The sequence below is a fragment of the Salvelinus namaycush genome, chromosome 9, assembly GCF_016432855.1.
Source record: "Salvelinus namaycush isolate Seneca chromosome 9, SaNama_1.0, whole genome shotgun sequence".
NCBI classification, from domain to species: Eukaryota; Metazoa; Chordata; class Actinopteri; order Salmoniformes; family Salmonidae; genus Salvelinus; species Salvelinus namaycush.
Genome location: NC_052315.1, coordinates 41,746,965 through 41,764,915, shown reverse-complemented (window position 1 = coordinate 41,764,915; position 17,951 = coordinate 41,746,965). Strand labels below are relative to the sequence as shown.

General features: G+C 44.0%; 1 protein-coding gene across 1 annotated transcript; it reads right to left on the bottom strand.

Moving 5' to 3' along the window:
- Nucleotides 1-8,167: 8,167 nt before the first annotated feature.
- rxylt1 (ribitol xylosyltransferase 1) lies at nucleotides 8,168-12,578 on the bottom strand. The gene is made up of 6 exons (XM_039001468.1): nucleotides 11,353-12,578; nucleotides 10,966-11,145; nucleotides 10,709-10,811; nucleotides 10,286-10,600; nucleotides 9,757-9,927; nucleotides 8,168-9,400 (listed from the first exon to the last, which is right to left on the bottom strand). The coding sequence occupies exons 1-6, from the start codon at nucleotides 11,498-11,500 to the stop codon at nucleotides 8,998-9,000; spliced, it is 1,320 nt and encodes a 439-aa protein (XP_038857396.1). The 5' UTR covers nucleotides 11,501-12,578; the 3' UTR covers nucleotides 8,168-8,997.
- Nucleotides 12,579-17,951: the final 5,373 nt, after the last annotated feature.

The window sequence follows — 17,951 nt, the reverse complement described above, 5'->3', positions numbered from 1 at the left end:
TGTTTTTCACAGACAAGACTGACTGCAGCTCAGCTGCCGGGGAGTCACTGTGGAAATGGGAGGGATCGAAGAGGCATAACGGAAACAAGACATGGATTGACATGATTTTTGTCTAACCAGTAGGGTCGATTACAGGGGCGGACTTCGGGCCTGGCATTTTATCCACACCAGCCCACATCACTGCGATCCTCCAACAACCTCATACCAGCCCATGATTTGGTCGGAACCCCCCCCCAAAAAGGAACTCAGTCTGGTTTCAACTTACTACTGAGAGTTAAAATTTTAGAAAAACTGCAATTTCAAAATTTGGTTGTGCATCAGCAATTTTTCTCTTGTTATGTCAGTCACTGACAGTCACTCAGTTATCCATGTCAGCTAACAATGTTCAGATTGGTAGTTAGTCTAGCCAGCTATCTAAACTTAGCTTTAAAATTGCACATTTCTCTCAGCCTCATTGCAAAATGTGTAGAATAGCATGAGATTAAGTATACAACTTCTAATTTTTCTATTAGCCTCATGAGAAAATGTAGAATAGCAGGAAATTTGCTTTAAAAACACTTGATTATCTCAAGCTCTTTGCAAAATGTGTAGAATAGCATGAGATTAGCTTTAGAACTTGGTTGTGCATCAGCAATTCTTCTCTTTTTATGTCAGTCACTGACAGTCACTCAATTAGCCATGTCAGCTACAATGTTTAGATTGGTAGTTAGTCTAGCCAGCTATCTAAACTTGTCGGAATCATGGCCGAATACCAACCGGGCACGCAGGGCACGTGCCCAGGGGCCCTGACCTCCAGGGGGACCCTCGTTGACTTTGTTAGTCATTCCCACTCAGATATCATATTAACATGGCATAGCATAAGTCATTACAAAATGTGTAGAATTGCATGAAATTAGCTTTAAAACTGGATTAAAAAATGCTATCTTCACCCCATCGCAATATGGGTAGAATTGCAGGAAATAAGCTGTAAAACTGCAATGTTTTCTCTCCGCCCCATGGTAAAATGTGTAGAATTGCAGGAAATATATATTTTTTAAATTCTCTCCACTGTCAAGAGGGAGGCCAATAAAATGTTTTGCTGCGAGAAGGGGTGCCCCCCCAACTTGCTTAGGGCCCCCAAAAGTCTAGAGCCGGCCCTGCAAGGCTTCCAGTACCAGAGGCAGCAAAGCAACCCCACAACATTGTCAAACCTCCCCATAATTGATTGTAGTGAGGATGTTATTTTCTTTGAACGCTTCCTTTGGTTTTTGGTAAACATAGGAAGCAGGGGCGGACTTGACGATTTATAGGACCCAGGAGAAGGCCCCCCCCCCCCCTTCGACAGGGACAAGGGTACGAAGCTTCCAAAGCTGTGTTTTTCACAGGAGGCACCTGTGGTGACACCATAATTGTGGAGGACAGGCTTGTGGTAATGGCTGGAGCAGAATGGGTGGAATGGTATCAAACACATGGTTTCCACCTATTTGATGCCATTCCATTTGCGCCGTTCCTGACATTATTATGAGCCGTCCTCCCCTCAGCAGCCTCCACTGGTGTCTTTCCTGCAATTGCATATTTAAACGTTATACGACCAGGACACATTTCTCTCTCGAGCGCACGGGGGAGAGGAGAGTGGCTCGCTCATTACAGCAGCAGGCCCCAGCAAAACAGACACAGGGGCACAGCACACACTTTCATTACAGGAATCATGAGGATAATCCATTACTGTTTGACCAAGTCATGGCTTTAGCCACCTGCAAAATAGAACGTTTAGAGTGAGAGGACAATGTAGAATGTACTCTTTCTATGTTGACAGGCACCCTTTCCATTTTTTACCATCCATGATCTTGGCTGTCTAACTGATGACAGAGTCGGAACAGGTCTCTATGCTGATGCTGCGTTTTCACTTTGAATGTGAGTTTGCGTGACCTCAGCTCAGCCTATCATTAAACCGGGCCTGCCAATCTTGGTAGGGGGACCGGTCGTTGCTCAATGACCAGCCAAAGGCTCATCATAGATTAGTATAACAGAGAAATTGTGAATATTTAAAAATATATATATCACCTTAACAGGCCAATGGTTCACCGGCCTTGTCACCTTTAATTTATTTACTTTTGTATATATATAAAAATATTTTTGTGTGTCAGTTTTGTGTGTCCAGCCCATCTGGAATTTGCCAGAATTGCTAGATGACCGATTATATATTCTGATAATATCGGTGAAATCCCTGCTAAAGTTCCCCAGGTATGTACGTACAGGGTGTGATCCACATATACATACGCCCCAAGGCAGTGTTGATATTATAAGCACGGCTGTTCATTGCATCAGTGGCACCAGTGACATTGAAATGATTATACAAATTAGGCCTCACCTGCTACCAGTGTTACAATATTCCCATTGGTGAAATAGCTTTGGCGGTTTCTACACTTCAAAATGGTTTTGTAAAATAAAATATATTCAATACAATATTACAAGTCATCCATTGGCTAATCTGTGGTGTGTGACATAAACCTCAATTTAGGTGTGTCTACGGAGAGACTAGAACCTACAGATCAGTGAAAATATATGTATGAAATTATCTTATGTAAAAAGTGACATCAACTTACATAAGTTGTTTTCTTTAACAGGATCAACGTCCCTGGTAAGGACACTGAGAATATAGAACATATTTGGTAATCAACATTCTTTGTGAAAAGAGACCTTATAATATTTTCAACTATTCCCATTGTAACTGAGTAACAATTGTGCACATTATGGGGTTTCCTCGTTTGGGAAAAAGACCGTCCTCGGTCCTCTCTCCTCCGTGACCTGGAAAACGATAAGTGGTCGAGGAGTGCCAATTCGTTAGTAGATAAACGGAAGCGTCCTCCCCTCCTCGATTGCCAACTTTCATTGAGGATACTCATGTGTATCCTACCACGGAAGAGTTTTGAAATCTGCCACACCCCTTTTGAATCACCTTTTGTTGTGTCAGAAGAGAAAAACATGCACCCGTTTAAAAACAATATGTTAATTTATTGCAATATGTCAGGAAACACAGTTATTTTGGGATCCACCCCTGTAAACATAATTTGCCTAATGATGTGAGCGGAGAAGGACCGTCTCATTTCAAGCAAACCAATTTTCATCCATCACCAACTCTCATCGATTAACTTTGACCCTTTTCAGAAGGAGGCGAGAGAGGACGGAGGAGAGGACGAAGGAGGTGAGAGAAGACGGAGGAAAGAGGACGCAGGAGATGAGCAAATCTAATTGATAAAAGGTCCATCTATACCTGTATTGAACAAAAATATAAACGCAACATGTAAAGTGTTGGTCCCATGTTTCATGAGCTGAAATAAAAGATCCCTGAAATTTTCCACGCATATGAAGCGTATTTGTCTCAAATTTGGTGAGCATTTCTCCTTTGCCAAGGTAATCCACACACCTGACAGATGTGGCATATCAAGAAGCTGATTAAACAGAATGGTCCTGACACAGGTGCACCTTGTGCTGGGGACAATAAAAGGGCACTCTAAACCAACCGGACAGCTGATGAAACTGTGGGTTTGCACAACTGAAGAATTTCTGCACAAACTGTCAGAAACCATCTCAGGGAGGCTTATCTGCGTGCTCATCATCCTCACCACGGTCGTAACCGACTTCATTGGGCAAGTGCTCACCGTCAATGGCCACTGGAGAAGTGTGCTGGATGGATTAATCCCGGTTTCAACTGTACCGGGCAGCGGGTATGACGTCCTGTGGGCGAGTGGTTTGCTTATGTCGACGTTGTGAACAGAATGCCCCATGGTGGTGGTGGGGTTATGGTAGGGGCAGGCATACGCTACAGACAACAAACACAATTGCATTTTATCTATGGCAATTTGAATGCACAGAGATACCGTGACGAGATTTTGAGGCTCATTGTCATGCCATTCATCTGCCGCCATCAACTCATGTTTGAGCATAATAATGCACAGCCCCATGTTGCAAGGATTTGTACACAATCCCAGGAAGCTGAAAATGTCCCAGTATTTCCATGGCCTGCATACTCACCAGACATGTCACCCGTTGAGAATGTTTGGGATGCTCTAGATCGTCATGTACGACAGCGTGTTCCAGTTCCCATCAATATCCAGCAACTTCGCACAGCCATTGAAGAGGAGTGGGACAACATTCCATAAGCCACAATCAACAGCTCGATCAACTCTATGTGAAGGAGATGTGTCCCGCTGCATGAGGCAAATGGTGGTCACACCAGATACTGACTGGTTTTCTGATCCACAACCCTACCTTTTTTAAAGGTATCTGTGACCAACAGATGCATATCTATATTCCCAGTCACAGATTAGGGCCTAGTGAATTAATTGAAATTGACTGATTTCCTCATATGAACTATAACTCAGTCAAATCTTTGAAATTGTTACATGTTGCATTCATATTTGCTCAGTATATACACTGCTCAAAAAAATAAAGGGAACACTTAAACAACACAATGTAACTCCAAGTCAATCACACTTCTGTGAAATCAAACTGTCCACTTAGGAAGCAACACTGATTGACAATAAATTTCACATGCTGTTGTGCAAATGGAATAGACAAAAGGTGGAAATTATAGGCAATTAGCAAGACACCCCCAATAAAGGAGTGATTCTGCAGGTGGTACCAAAGACCACTTCTCAGTTCCTATGCTTCCTGGCTGATGTTTTGGTCACTTTTGAATGCTGGCGGTGCTCTCACTCTAGTGGTAGCATGAGACGGAGTCTACAACCCACACAAGTGGCTCAGGTAGTGCAGCTCATCCAGGATGGCACATCAATGCGAACTGTGGCAAGAAGGTTTGCTGTGTCTGTCAGCGTAGTGTCCAGAGCATGGAGGCGCTACCAGGAGACAGGCCAGTACATCAGGAGACGTGGAGGAGGCCGTAGGAGGGCAACAACCCAGCAGCAGGACCGCTACCTCCGCCTTTGAGCAGGAGGAGCACTGCCAGAGCCCTGCAAAATGACCTCCAGCAGGCCACAAATGTGCATGTGTCAGCATATGGTCTCACAAGGGCTCTGAGGATCTCATCTCGGTACCTAATGGCAGTCAGGCTACCTCTGGCGAGCACATGGAGGGCTCAGTGTGCTCAGTGTGAACCTGCTTTCATCTGTGAAGAGCACAGGGCACCAGTGGCGAATTTGCCAATCTTGGTGTTCTCTGGCAAATGCCAAACGTCCTGCACGGTGTTGGGCTGTAAGCACAACCCCCACCTGTGGACGTCGGGCCCTCATACCACCCTCATGGAGTCTGTTTCTGACCGTTTGAGCAGACACATGCACATTTGTGGCCTGCTGGAGGTCATTTTGCAGGGCTCTGGCAGTGCTCCTCCTGCTCAAAGGCGGAGGTAGCGGTCCTGCTGCTGGGTTGTTGCCCTCCTACGGCCTCCTCCACGTCTCCTGATGTACTGGCCTGTCTCCTGGTAGCGCCTCCATGCTCTGGACACTACGCTGACAGACACAGCAAACCTTCTTGCCACAGCTCGCATTGATGTGCCATCCTGGATGAGCTGCACTACCTGAGCCACTTGTGTGGGTTGTAGACTCCGTCTCATGCTACCACTAGAGTGAGAGCACCGCCAGCATTCAAAAGTGACCAAAACATCAGCCAGGAAGCATAGGAACTGAGAAGTGGTCTGTGGTCACCACCTGCAGAATCACTCCTTTATTGGGGGTGTCTTGCTAATTGCCTATAATTTCCACCTTTTGTCTATTCCATTTGCACAACAGCATGTGAAATTTATTGTCAATCAGTGTTGCTTCCTAAGTGGACAGTTTGATTTCACAGAAGTGTGATTGACTTGGAGTTACATTGTGTTGTTTAAGTGTTCCCTTTATTTTTTTGAGCAGTGTATATATATATATATACTCCCCAAATATACAGTACCAGTCAAAAGTTTGGACTCACCTAGTCATTCAAGGGTTTTTCTTTGTTTGACTATTTTCTACATTGTAGAATAATAGTGAAGAAATCAAAACTATGAAATAACACATATGGAATCATGTAGTAACCAAAAAACTATTTTATATTTGAGATTCTTCAAAGTAGCCACCCTTTGCCTTGATGACAGCTTTGCACACTCTTGGCATTCTCTCAACCAGCTTCATGAGGTAGTCACCTGGATGACATTTCAATTAACAGGTGTGCCTTGTTAAAAGTTAATTTGTGGAATTTCTTTCCCTCTTAATGCTTTTGAGCCAATCAGTTGTGTTGTGACAAGGTAGGGGTGGTATACAGAAGATAGCCCTATTTCCCCCTCAGGAAACTAAAAAGATTTGGCATGGGTCCTGAGATCCTCAAAAGGCTCTACAGCTGCAACATCGAGAGCATCCCGACTGGTTGCATCCCTGCCTGGTATGGCAATTTCTCAGCCTCTGACCGCAAGGCACTACAGAGGGTAGAGCGTACGGCCCAGTACATCACTGGGGCTAAGCTGCCTGCCATCCAGGACCTCTACACCAGGTGGTGTCAGAGGAAGGCCCTAAAGATTGTCAAAGACCCCAGCCACCCCAGTCATAGACTGTTCTCTCTACTATCGCATGGCAAGCGGTACCGGAGTGCCAAGTCAAGGACAAAAAGGCTTCTCAACAGTTTTTACCCCCAAGCCATAAGACTCCTGAACAGGTAATCAAATGGCTACCCGGACTATTTGCATTGTGTCCCGCCACTCACCACCCGCCAACCCCTCTTTCACACTACTGCTACTCTCTGTTCATCATATATGCATAGTCACTTTAACCATATCTACATGTACATACTACCTCAATGAGCCTGACTAACCGGTCTGTATGTAGCCTCGCTACTGTATATAGCCTGTATTTTTACTGTTTTATTTCTTTACTTACCTATTATTCACCTAATACCTTTTTTGCACTATTGGTTAGAGCCTGTAAGTAAGCATTTCACTGTAAGGTCTACACCTGTTGTATTCGGCGCACGTGACAAATAAACATTGATTTGATTTGGTAGAAAACTAAGCTCAAATAAGCAAAGGGAAACGACAGTCCATCCTTACTTTAAGACATGAAGGTCAGTCAATCCGGAAAGTTTCAAGAACTTTGAAAGTTTCTTCAAGTGCAATCGCAAAACCATCAAGCAGTATGATGAAACTACCTCTCATGAGGACCGCCTCAGGAAAGGAAGACCCAGAGTTATCTCTGCTGCAGAGGATAAGTTCATTAGCGCTACCGGCCTCAGACATTCCAGCCCAAATAAATGCTTCACAGAGTTCAAGTAACAGACACATCTCAACATCAACTGTTCAGAGGAGACTGGGGGAATGAGGCCTTCATGGTCAAATTGCTGCAAAGAAACCACTACTAAAAAACACCAATAAGAAGAGACTTTCAATGGACATTAGACCGGTGGAAAACTGTCCTTAGGTCTGATGAGTCCAAATTTGCGATTTTTGGTTCCAACCGCCGTGTCTTTGTGAGATGCAGAGTAGGTGAACAGATGATCTCCGCATGTGTGGTTCCCACCGTAAAGCATGGAGGAGGTGTGATGGTGCTTTGCTGGTGACAATGTCTGTGATTTATTTAGAATTCAAGGCACACTTAACCAGCATGGCTACCACAGCATTCTGCATCGATACGCCATCCCATCTGGTTTGCGCTTAGTGGAACTATCATTTGGTTTTCAACAGGACTATGACCCAACACACCTCCAGGCTGTGTAAGGGCTATTTGACCAAGAAGGAGAGTGATGGTGCTGCATCAGATGACCTGACCTCCACAATCACCCAACCTCAACCCAATTGAAATGGTTTGGGATGAGTTGGACCGCAGAGTGAAGGAAAAGCAGCCAACAAGTGCTCAGCATACATGGGAACTCCTTCAAGACTGTTGGAAAAGCATTCCAGGTGAAGCTGGTTGAGAATGCCAAGAGTGTGCAAAGCTGTCAGACAAAGGGTGGCTACTTTGAAGAATCTCAAATATAAAATATATATTTTGATTTGTTTAACACTGTTTATTACATATGTTATTACATAGAATAATAATGGTGAAGACATCAACACTATGTAAACTTTTCACTGGTACTATATATATATATTCAGCAAAGCAATGTGTACTGAAATTAATGTGGTTCTATTGCTCCATCTGCTGCTGATCATGTTATGGTACAGATTCATTTTCTCTCCAGTCTCATGAAAAAATAAAACATTTACAACTTAACAAACATTACACGTTTTAATAGCAACAAACAGTTTACAACATTTCACAGAAAACAAGATGCTACAGGAACAGTGTTAATCATTTTTCAAGCTCTAATGCATTAACAGCATGAAAACATGAGGTTATGGTTTACTGCAATTGCACTGGAGATAGACCTACTCCTGTCACAATAACAAGCCCTACATAGTTCAAGGACAGGTCTATGATAAATGTAAAGGAGATATCCACCCGACAAATATCTAGATGGGAAAGATATCAGAGGAGGCTGGTGGAAGGAGCTATAGGAGGACGGGCTTATTGTAATGGAATAAATGGAACGTCAAACATGTGGTTTCCATATGTTTACTGTGTTTCATACAGTTCCATTCATTTCATTCCATTCCAGCCATTACAACGAGCCTGTCCTCCTATAGCGCCACCCTCCTCGGGTAAAAATTACAATAACTGGGCCTTACTGAAAGGTCGAATAAAATGTTGCTTTGGAGTGTGCATTCAGCAAGTAGTTCAAGAGTAACTGAAATCCCTAATCTTTTAAGTTACAACATAAATACATGTAAATCTTGAACTATGTAAAATAAATTATGAAGAACAACAAGATTTACAGCCACCTCATTCTAATATAATTCACCCATAACCTGAAATAAATGGTTTGTTTGAACATTATCTTGTGAGAGACAGTTGTCAGCTACCAGTGGAAACTTTACAAAATGGAGCCATAAGCCCACAAAAATGTGGCTTTTCTCCCTTAAACACACTGCCAATGAGATCCACATTGTACCTCGTAATTATGTGCCATTTTGTGTTTTACTCTGAACTTTAAAAAGACTTAGCTGTTTTTGAAGAAGGTCTCCTCTAAGACCTCGGTGAACCTGTCCTTCATCTGCTGGCGGAAACTGCTATACCACTCCAGCAGTCTCCTCCTCCTCTCAGTCCTTTCCTCCTGGCTCATCATCTTCTCCTTTTCCAGGAGGCCTGGAAGCTCCTTCCAGTCTTTGAGAAAGATGAAGGGGGCTCCTGCAGCTTTGAGGAGACGCAGTGGGGAGCTGCGTGCAGCAGAGCACCCACCTGGGGTCACCATGTCTTCCACCACGGGTATGGAGCCGTAGGCACAGGCCTCGTAGATGCGGTAGCACTCCGTGTTGATTCCCACAGGGCAGAGGGTGAGCTCGCTTTGGGCCAGGGCTGTCTGGTACCGTCTCAGACTCTCCACTGTCTCCTGAGGAAGCCACCTGACGCAGAAGAGGAGGAATATTAACATCTAGTGAGCAGGGAGTTAGTTTAATGTATTACGTATTTAAACAGTGCTTCTGTTGTGAATATATTCACATAGTACTTGTAAATTCCCTTTGCGCTTCATGAATTTTTAAACGCAAAGATCAAAAAAGGGTTGAACTTCTATTTGAGTGTGCTGACTCAATTGATATTTCACTGGTAAACAAAGCCTACCAACAAAAGCATTTCAAGTGAAGTGAGCTACTAGAGGTCCAAACCTCATTGAGAAAGACAGGATGCAAAAATTGGACTGAAAACCATTATTGTGAATTGATACAGTGCTTGACAGTGACAGCATAGCATAGTGAAATACTTCTCTCTGCCTGTAGTGATGCACTCTTTGTCCAGTCCTGTTTGTTTCAAGATCCCCATGAGTGCTTCCCTCGAGGAGTTCTTGTAGACAGTTCCCAGGAAGTTACAGAGGAAGGGCCTTGTGGAGCTCACCATATGAGAGTTTGGCATGACCACAGGAAACTGCCTGTATCTGAACAGAGTGGGCATACAAATCCACTTTTAGAATATGCTCCTCTCTGGTGCAATGCTATACCTAAAGTGTTAAAATGTACTATTATGTAACCTACAATGGAAACATGAGTGAAAGAAGGGAAAAGTACATGGTGAGGGAAGAAAGACAAACAAGTGCAGAATTCTGAAACATGAGAAACAAACTCAGTGAAACCCTCAAACTAAATCAGGGCCTGTATTAACAAACCATTTCAGAGTAGGAGTGCTGATCTAAGATCAGGTCCTTTTTCCATATAATTATGATCTCAAAGATATAACTGATCCTAGATTAGCACTCCTTCTCTGACACTTTATGAATAAGGGTTCAGATGACCTACGTGGCTACTCCAAGGGGCCACTGGAAGACATCCTTGTCGTTGACCCAGGGGCTGTCATAGACCAGGAAGAGCAGGTCCACAAAGCCCCCGTGCCTCCTCAGGTAGGGGCTGATCCAGTCGTTGGTGCAGCGCTCGCTGCCCAGCAGAACCACAGCCACACGATTCACAGCGTGGAACTGCATCAAGGTCTGGACATGCTGCAGCCACCGGGTGGCGTAGGAGATCTTCTGCTGCTCCCGGCCGTTCAGCACCAGAACCACACTGTCTGTGTCCAGAGGAACGTGGCCTTGGATCACCGCTGGGCCTGTGTAGAAACTACAGACAGACAGACATATGGTGGGTGGAGGGCTGTCAGAATAGCTGACATCAGCTAGATCATATGCATCTTATATTGTGATAGGAGTTTCATTTGTGATGGCTTACCTGAAATCTATCTTTCCCACCTGTATCTCCCCCTCTCTCCACTGTGCTTGTATGTCAGTGGGGCTGAGGGGACCTTCTAAAATATGTTCCCAAAGGTAAAGTCCTGATAGAAGAGAGGAGTTACTTCAGAGGGACAATATCCATAAGAATGTTTTTTACGCCATAATGTAACCTAACATTGTAAGAGGAAGCGTCAAACAACAAAGAGATATCAAGCAATATTGTACAATCACAGAAGATCCCTAAAAAAGCATTACCTATGGCCGCTTTCCCCCAGATTTGAACTTTGTATCTCTTGGGCCTGTTCTTGTCAATGCGCTCCTGGTATTGTCTGAAAGCCTCCCTCTGTTTGTGCAGAGCAGAAAGCGCATTAGCCTGCTCATCCTCCCAAGGGTTCCACACATCATCCCCAATGTAAGGAGCCACAACACCACCACCTGTAATCACCAAAACAACAGTACAAGAACACTTATTGGAGTTAGGTAGTTAGTGGTTTTCAAATAGCCAATTCACATGACCAGTCCATAACCATGTCAGGGTATTCACGTGTTGACTGTATATGATCATATACAACATTGGACATGACTGCAAACTATGGACAGTGAGTTTATTTTGTCAGATAAGTAGCTAGCTAGGTAATTTACCTGAGGTTGCGACTGTAATTTTCTTCACCACTCTGTGGACACGGGTGATCACCTTCGTATTAAAAAATACATTGTATGCAGCATACAAGGAAAACACCACATACACAAAAACTATCAGGATGAATATTTTTCTGTGATGTTTTTTCATGTTTTCCTTCTCACGTTACCATTCTGCACTCGAGTATCAGTTAAAGTGACCAATATATGTACAGCTCGTTGTCTCGGAAACACTGAGAAAGCAATCAAAGGCGACTGTTAACAGTTCAAGGACCCAGCTCAAAGGCTGGCATAAGATTTGCCGGAGAAAAATGATTCCCCTTTTGGAATTAATCTACGTGAAACATTTTCTTCTTATCGTCATACAGAGCCGATTTGTATTTTGATAATTAAAGCGACTCGTGTGGCATAATTGAAATTAAATACAGAACAAATTGCTTACAAAGATGTTATAAGATTTGAGACTGCGCGCTGAAACCTATTCCCGGATGTTACCCAGGACGTACGTAAGGCGGAGCGAGCTGACAGTTAAGGCAAAGACAGAAACTGCTTATCCTTTATAAATCCACGATCACGCTCGTAGGCGATGTCATGGAGACTTTGTCTAGCTAAACTCATGCGCAGAAACACGTAATCGGGTCTAACGGTCGACAAACGCCAAACTGCGCATGTGCATGCCATCAAATCAAAGGCAATCCAATATAAAATAGTGTTTGACGAAAATGAAAAGGTGCAGTTTATCACTTTCAACAGGTTGGACTAATAACATGTACAATTACTTAAAACATTGGCTCGAATCTAGTTTGTGCCTTTAGATTTCGACAAATAAAAAAATATAAAACTTCTCTCATTGACTACTCAAACCCCGGCCTGGTCTGCTTCACAAGCTTTCCCGAAAGTCTCGCAATGTTGCCCCTATGGGTTTAAAAACTCTGTGGTTAAGGCAGATTTATTAGAGAAAGGAGGAGATATGAATCCCACTAGGCAATAAATGGATGAATGTATAAGGTCTCACCCAGCACATTGTCGACCAATCGCGAATCTAGAAACCTGCCTATTTTCCTCGAAAGTACTTAATGTCAAGATTCCAAAGCTATGTGATATTACAGATAAGTTAATTATCTCACATCTCCGAAAATATTTGTTATGTTGTACTTCTTGTTGACGAGACGTATGCCAATATATATTTTTTGAGCTAGCACCCAATTGACTCCTATTACACCTTAAAGTAGAGCTCTCCTTGTCCCAGAATGCACCGCGCGGCTCATTGATAACGCATGGGCAACGTACACGATGGGTGTTATTACGATTCCAGTGGATTTTTGCATCTCCTTAAAAGTATCTCTGGTTAAGGTATGGGGAAGACTTCACTGGTCTTTTTCTAGCGATGGGAAGGTTGACTCTTTTTACTCATTGTGATCTTTTCGATTCGTTCAGTCAAAGGAACAATTATTTATACTAATTTCATTCATATGAGTCAGTAACTATGTTTCCATTAGTGTAGGCTGCTGAGTGGAGGATAGCTCATAATAAATGTCTGGAAAGGAGCAATTGGAATGTCATCAAACACATGGTGTTTCCATCCCAATTTTTTATGTGAGTAAAGTCACACCACCCCCCCCCCAAAAAATCAAAACAGCTGTGATGGAAACAGGTATTTTCTGTACAATTTTATAAATGCCGACAGAATTGTTTCATTGGACATGGTGGGATCTTTTTGTGTTGGTAAAATTAATAATGAGAGAAATGGTGGTGGAATGCCTTTATGCGCAAACCATCATATCAAAGTAAACTTGGAGTCACGCGATGGTATGGTGTGTGTTCCTCCCGCTATGACTTGGGAAACCATGCAGTTTATGAGGCTACAGATTAAATAAATGATTAACTTCACAGGGAGGTGAAAGTGCACAGGGGGTCTTGATGCTCCTTTCCAATAAATATTGAGGGTTTTATTTTGGTGACATGATGATTGATGCTTGACTGCCTTTTGACAAATAAAAATATGCATAATAATCTCATCATGTAGACCAGGGGTGTCAAACTCATACCAAGGAGGGCCTAGTGTATGCAGGTTTTAGTGTTTTCCCTTTCAATTAAACCCCAGGTGAGGAGAGTTCCTTACTAATTAGTGACCTTAATTAATCAATCAAGTACAAGGGAGCAGTGAAAACCCGCAGATGAACTTTTGAAGTGAAGAGTTTAGATTTTTGTAGCAAAGCACCGTTAAAAGGTGTCATCTCTGACGTTACGTTGGATGTGGAGGACTCGTGGTTACGAGGAGCATACCAGGAGTAGTTGGAGCACACCGGATGAACCGTGTAGTGGGTGGGGGAAAAGAAGAAAGTCTGTCAGTATTGTTTATGTTTGACGAAGAGTATCTCCCTTCACATGTGAAGGTGGGATATGTTAAGATAGCTTTGTGTTCAAGCCGTTGTTTTGCCGAAATTGCTAAAGCTATGGACATGTATCAAGTGTGTGCCGAAGGAATGTTGTTGAAGAATCTGAGGGTGTACAATGTTGTAATTGTGATGGCAACCATGTTCTCAATTCCCCGGAGTGCTTGGTTAGGATAAAAGAGTATGACGTGGCAAGGGTTAGGGCTATATAGCAGGTCGCGCACACGGAGGGTCAGGGCTATACAGCAGGTCTCCTACACGGAGGGTCAGGGCTATACAGCAGGCCTCCTACACGGAGGGTCAGGGCTATACAGCAGGCCTCCTACACGGAGGGTCAGGGCTATACAGCAGGTCTCCTACACGGAGGGTCAGGGCTATACAGCAGGTATACACGGAGGCACGTGAAATATTTGAAGGAGGTTAGGGAGCTGAAGATATGGCGTTGGATGTTCCGCAGACTGTGGAGATTGAGGGCTGTTAAACAGTTGAGGGAAACTGATATGCTGATTGTGAAGAAGATGGATTTTATGTTTATTGTGCATGTGATTAATTGTACTGCACAAAATAAAATAAAGAAAGAAACTGGACATAATAGAATCAACCAAATAATTGTGTTTATTATTTGGGTTGATATACAGCCAAAACAGTAGGTGGCGGCATGCACCGATAGTATTTGTTTGCGGCCCGCCATAATATCAAAGAAGTCCCTGTACAGTAGGTGGCGGCAATACACCAATAGGTGTAGTCTGCCATAAAACTTAAAAGAGGAAGAAACCTGCAGACTGCGAGAGGCACAGGTCACAAAAGAAGGCGGTGAGGACCGCCGAGTTCGGGCCTCGTCCCGAGGATGAAAAGGATGATTCTGGCCAGGTGGGGGGTGAGGTTTGTGGAGAGAATGGATCCTTGCATTTTGGCTGATCCGTATGTGGTGTCAGGTTGGGGGACTGTTTAGTTGGTGAGAGTAACTCAGAGTGGATTAGTGATGATTTGTGTTTCTTCAGTCCAGAGGGAGCGGGTGCTCCGGAGACAAGAAATGTGACTTGCTTTGCTCTCTGGAGCAGGGTGTCGTGGAGAGGAGTGATAAAGGGGGAGTCATTAAGTGTTGAGGAGGATTAGTTGAAATGAAAGATTCCCAGTACCTGTCATGCCTGCTGTTTGGTGCGATGCAGATCCAGTGTCGAGTCTGGGGAAATGGAGAAGACATTGTCTGTCCTGCTAAGTTTTGATGTAGTCTTGACGAGGTCAAGTTAGGAAGTGTAAGTCATTTAAGGCAAATCACTTAAGAACACATTTATTTGCAATGACGGTCTAGGAACAGTGGGTTCAGGGGCAGAACGACAGATTTTTACCTTGTCAGCTCAGGGATTTGATCTAGCAACCTTTTGGTTACTGGCCCAATGCTCTAACCACTAGGCTACCTGTTATCCTTGAGAGCTTTTGTTCTAAAAATACTACGGTGTTTCAGGTGTCAAGTTTATGGGCATGTTGCAGCAGTGTGTAGGAGGGAGATTCCTAGATGTGAGAAGTGTGCAGGAGGGCATGAGTCGAAGGAATGTCTAGTATCGGTGGAGAAAGTTGTGTGTGTGTGTGTTAGCTATGAGATTTTCCATGGGGATGGAGATTGGAGGTGTCCTTTGAGAGAGAGGCAGGTTTAGGTTGCCAGGGTTAGAGTAGTACGGAAAGTGGTGTATGCCGAAGCAGTGAAGTGAGGGGTAGAGGAAGATGGGTACCGGGTGAGGGATACTGAGAAGATTCCTGTGGATAGGCAGAGACCAAGAGAGAGTGATTGGAAGAACATGTGCTTCAGTAAGGTGGGCTTTTCAGCATTTATAGCCATGGTTGTCAATTGTACTGCAGAAATGGATCATAGGTCACAGAAAATAGAGGTTGTGGTGGCAGTGGCAGAGAAGTACTTGGGATTGCGAGGATTTATTGCAGAGCAGTTGTAGGGGGTGTTGATTGGTAGTGTTCTGTCCTCTCAGACCATTGGTCTGGAGTAGAATTAGATCGGGTTAAATAGTGAACTAGTGTAGTGTTTTTTTTGGAGAGGGTCAATTGTTGGCGGGGAAATGTTCCTTTTCCACAATTTTCTATATTACTGTATCAAGAATTGAATGTACGTAGGCCGTGAATGGCCTCACACACCAGTACAGTACGTGGCGGTGTATGCACCCAAAAGTTGGATGCGATCCGCCAACCAAATCCTAAAGAAGAAGAAACCCAAAGACACTCGGCCAAAGATTTTTATAACTAAACCAAGATAGACCACAGCACGTCATTTCAAATGCGAACAACGAACAAATGAGTCATAGTGGGCAGAACAAGCAAGGAGGTCGGCAGAGCCAAGCACGAGCTAGCGAGATCCTATTGGTGCGTTCCAGCTACATTTGCATATTTCCGTTAGGGATCGCCTACTCTGAAGTGTGCGTATGCAATAACTCAATTCGCCTTTGCACACCTTCTAAACAATGACATGTTTTCAAACTTTGGTAAAGGGTAAAGTCTACAAAACTTAGTCTACTCTGTTCGTAACAGATTGTAGTTTTGGGAACAGAAAGCTGAATTGAGGTCAAATGTTTATTTGATAAGAAAATTAGTAGAATGTCGGCCACAATCATCTCGTTCCATCTTCTCCCACTGCGGCCACTTCAAATCAAATGTATTTTGTCAAAAGCACCAAATATAACAGACCTTACTGTGAAATGCTTAGTTACAAGCCCTTAACAATGCCGTTTTAAGAAAAATAAGAGTTAAGAAAATATTGACTAAATAAACTAAAGTAAAAAAAATGTAAAAGAGTAACAATAAAATATCAATAACTAGGCTATATAAAGGGGGTACTGGTACCGAGTCAATGTGCGGGGGTACAGGTTAGTCAGGGTAATTGAGGTAATATGTACATGTAGGTAGGGGTAAAGTGACTATGCATAGATAATAAACAGCGAGTAGCAGCAGCGTAAAAAGTGGGGGGGTCAGTCCGGGTAGCCATTTGATTAGCTGTTCAGCATTCTTATGGCTTGGAGGTAGAACGTGTTAGAACCCTTTTGGACCTAAACTTGACGGTCCGGTACCGCTTGTCGTGCGGTAGCTGAGAGAACAGTCTATAACTAGGGTGACTGGAGTCTTTGGAAATTTTTAGGGCCTTCCTCTGACACCGCCTGGTATAGAGGTTCTGGGTGGCAGGAAGCTTGGCCCTAGCGATGTAATGGCCCTCTGTAGCGCCTTGCTGTCAGAGGCAGAGCAGTTGCCATATCAGGCGGTGATGCATTCAGTCAGGATGCTCTCGATGGTACAGCTGTAGAACTTGAGGATCTGAGGACCCACGCCAAATCTTTTCAGACTCCTGAGGTGTTGTCATGCTCTCTTCATGACTGTGTTGGTGTGTTTGGACCATAGTAGGTCCTTAGTCATGTGGACACCGTTGGGGTGTAGTAGACCGTCTCCACTACACCCCGTTGCCATGAATGGGGGCGTGCTCAGCCCTTTTCCTGTAGTCCACAATCAGCTCTTTTGTCTTGCTTACGTTGAGGGAGAGATTGTTGTCCTGGCACCACACTGTCAGGTCTCTAACCTCCTCCCTATAGGCTGTCTCATCGTTGTGATCAGGCCTACCACCGTTGTGTTGTCAGCAAACTTAATGATGGTGTTGGAGTCACGCTTGGCCACGCAGTCATGGGTGAACAGGGAGTACAGGGGGGGATTAAGCATGCACCCCTGAGGGGCCCCCGTGTTGAGGGTCAGCGTGGCAGATGTGTTGTTCCCTACTTTTATCACCTGGGGTGGCCCGTCAGGAAGTCCAGGATCCAGTTGCAGAGGGAGGTGTTTAGTCCCAGGGTCCTTAGCTTAGTGATGAGCTTTGAGGGCACTATGGTGTTGAACGCTGAGCTGTAGTCAATGAACAGTATTTTCACGTAGGTGTTCCTTTTATCCAGGTGAGAAAGGGCAGTGTGGAGCGCAATAGAGATTGCGTCATCTGTGGATCTGTTGGGGCGGTATGCGAATTGGAGTGGCTCTAGTGTTTCTGGGGGGATGGTGTTAATGTGTGCCAAGACCAGCCTTTCAAAGTACTTCATGGCTACAGATGTGTGTGCATAGGTCGGAAGTAATTTAGGCAGGTTACCTTGGTGTTCTTGGGCACAAGGACTATGGTGGTCTGCTTGAAACATTTAGGTATTACAGACTTGGTCAGGGACAGGTTGAAAATGT

Bases quoted from the DNA above. Each gene is read 5' to 3' on its own strand.
- rxylt1 (XM_039001468.1), bottom strand. From the start codon at position 11,500: ATGAAAAAACATCACAGAAAAATATTCATCCTGATAGTTTTTGTGTAT. The intron at 11,146-11,352 runs GTAAATTACCTA...TGGTGATTACAG, and splicing joins AATTACAGTCGCAACCTCAG to GTGGTGGTGTTGTGGCTCCT. The intron at 10,812-10,965 runs GTAATGCTTTTT...CTCTTCTATCAG, and splicing joins CTGGGGGAAAGCGGCCATAG to GACTTTACCTTTGGGAACAT.